Below are 1,850 nucleotides of genomic sequence, written 5' to 3'. Positions count from 1 at the left end.
AATCTTCGCACCTTCCGCTGAACAGAAGTTCTCGCAGCCACCAAGCTGCCACTCGTCGGAACCGTCGCAACAGTCGCAGACTCCATCACCACGTGGGAAGCCCAGACCAATTTCGGTAAGGAGCCTCTGTTCTCACAATAGAACCTACCCGGGTGAATAGTAATAACGAAGCTCAGACGCTTACGCTGCTCCTGGGAAGTGCGAGCATGCAGCTGTACCGGGCTCATCTGCACCGTTGCTACCTATGATTGACATTAGGGGAAAAGAAAGGCGAATTAATCGATAACTTACAATCACAGAAATCATCATTGAGATTCTCGTAGGGGACGAGTTCAGTGGCACTTCGCGCCAATGGGTCGCACTGGAAGAACTGATGGCCACCGAATTGAGGCGGAGCTACGGGCTCGTAGTACCTACAAAGAGGGATTCCAACATGACAGGAAATGTCGGAGGAGTGGTATCACTGGCGTAGCTTAGGATTGACGCCCATAAGCTTATGCTTGCCCTCGATCGTATCCAATCCATTACTGTAGATGCCGAAGCTGTACAAGAGGGTGGTGGAGAGAAGTCTAGTCATTTCATAAAACCTGTAGGTTCCGCTTGAAACTCAAACTTTAATTTCTTATCAAGATTCGAATCTTAGGCAAAAAAAGCGCGCGCCCAGCCACGTTTCTTTTTACATGCGTGTGTGGCTAATAAATTGAAGGGAGAGTGTGTCCCTAGACCTCCTTGTTAGCAGGTGACGTGAAGCCGGCGGCGTCTTCGAGTCGATTAACGTCGCTATGTACGATGTATTACTCATTATAAAGGAAAGTTTCAATCGGCTAATAAATTGTGACGTAGCATCTCCCTCAACCACTACGTTACTCGGCTTCAATTGAAGCTAACTCCGCGACAAGGTTCTCCATTGATCCTATGACCGGTCGACCAAGCCAGTTCTGGATGTGACTCGTATTGTCCAGGTCAGACGCACTGGCTAGACGTGATCATATGCATGGGGCATAGGTGAGGCAGTATTCCTTTTCTGAAAATTCTTTATATTCTCAGACCGAGTGTCACCTAGAACGTTCATGAGCTATCTATTCTGTGACGTAGGGTACCTCTACTGTTAAAGCTAATACTGAAACGAATATTCCTCAAGCTCTTCACGGAAGATATTAGCTCAATTGAACCAAGGCATGAGACACTCAGTCGCCACTGTGCAAATCTCGATCGTTCAGTTTATCCATGCGATACGCGTTACGGTATAGAGCTCGCCACTAACAGTGGAATTGAACCATCTCTCCATTTGTCGCAGAGATAACCCATCGCACTGCTTGTAGACCTCCGAAGAGTTCACAGTCCGTTATAGCAGCGTAAGGGGGAGCCCCCAGCAATTGGATCTCTACACCCTTAGCTGAATCACCTGTGTGCACCATTGTAACCTTAGCATTCCCATTCATCTCTAGTGTATGTAACTGAGACTGGTGGTCCTTGCACTCTTCAAGTTATTCGCGTCCTCTAGCCTGTAGACCTTTAGAACTGACCTCAGGTTCACTTGTGCTCCCTCAGATCGCTTGACATTCCTTAATCCGGTCACGGGTAGACAGTTATCCATCGGATTTGCACCGTTGGCTCGCCCAACAGCGTGATTGCGGTTTCACGTCACATACTGTTTGTTACGCTCCTACGAAGTTCGTGGGACGACCTAGGTTCTTTGAACTCGTGGTACTGTTCTGGGTCAGAACTTCTGACCTTGCGCGACTTTTGATAAGGATGTAAGCGTTGAGCTGTAGTATCAGCAACGATTTTGGGGGCTTGTAATCACACACACCTGAGGGACTACATAGCCATTAGCTATGTCCCTACAA

The 1,850-nt window shown here is 47.9% G+C and overlaps 1 protein-coding gene across 1 annotated transcript; it reads right to left on the bottom strand.

Moving 5' to 3' along the window:
• Positions 1-180: 180 nt before the first annotated feature.
• Positions 181-577, bottom strand: Pmar_PMAR018191 (hypothetical protein; the record flags this gene model as incomplete). The annotated part of the gene is made up of 3 exons (XM_002782711.1): positions 181-242; positions 292-413; positions 465-577. 3 exons carry the CDS (start codon positions 575-577, stop codon positions 181-183), a joined length of 297 nt encoding a protein of 98 aa, XP_002782757.1.
• Between the last annotated feature and the right edge of the window lie 1,273 nt (positions 578-1,850).

This window comes from Perkinsus marinus (assembly GCF_000006405.1).
Source record: "Perkinsus marinus ATCC 50983 genomic scaffold scf_1104296938496, whole genome shotgun sequence".
Classification (NCBI taxonomy): domain Eukaryota; phylum Perkinsozoa; order Perkinsida; family Perkinsidae; genus Perkinsus; species Perkinsus marinus.
Note: the sequence above shows the minus strand (reverse complement) of the source record. Positions and strands in the feature narration are given on the sequence as shown.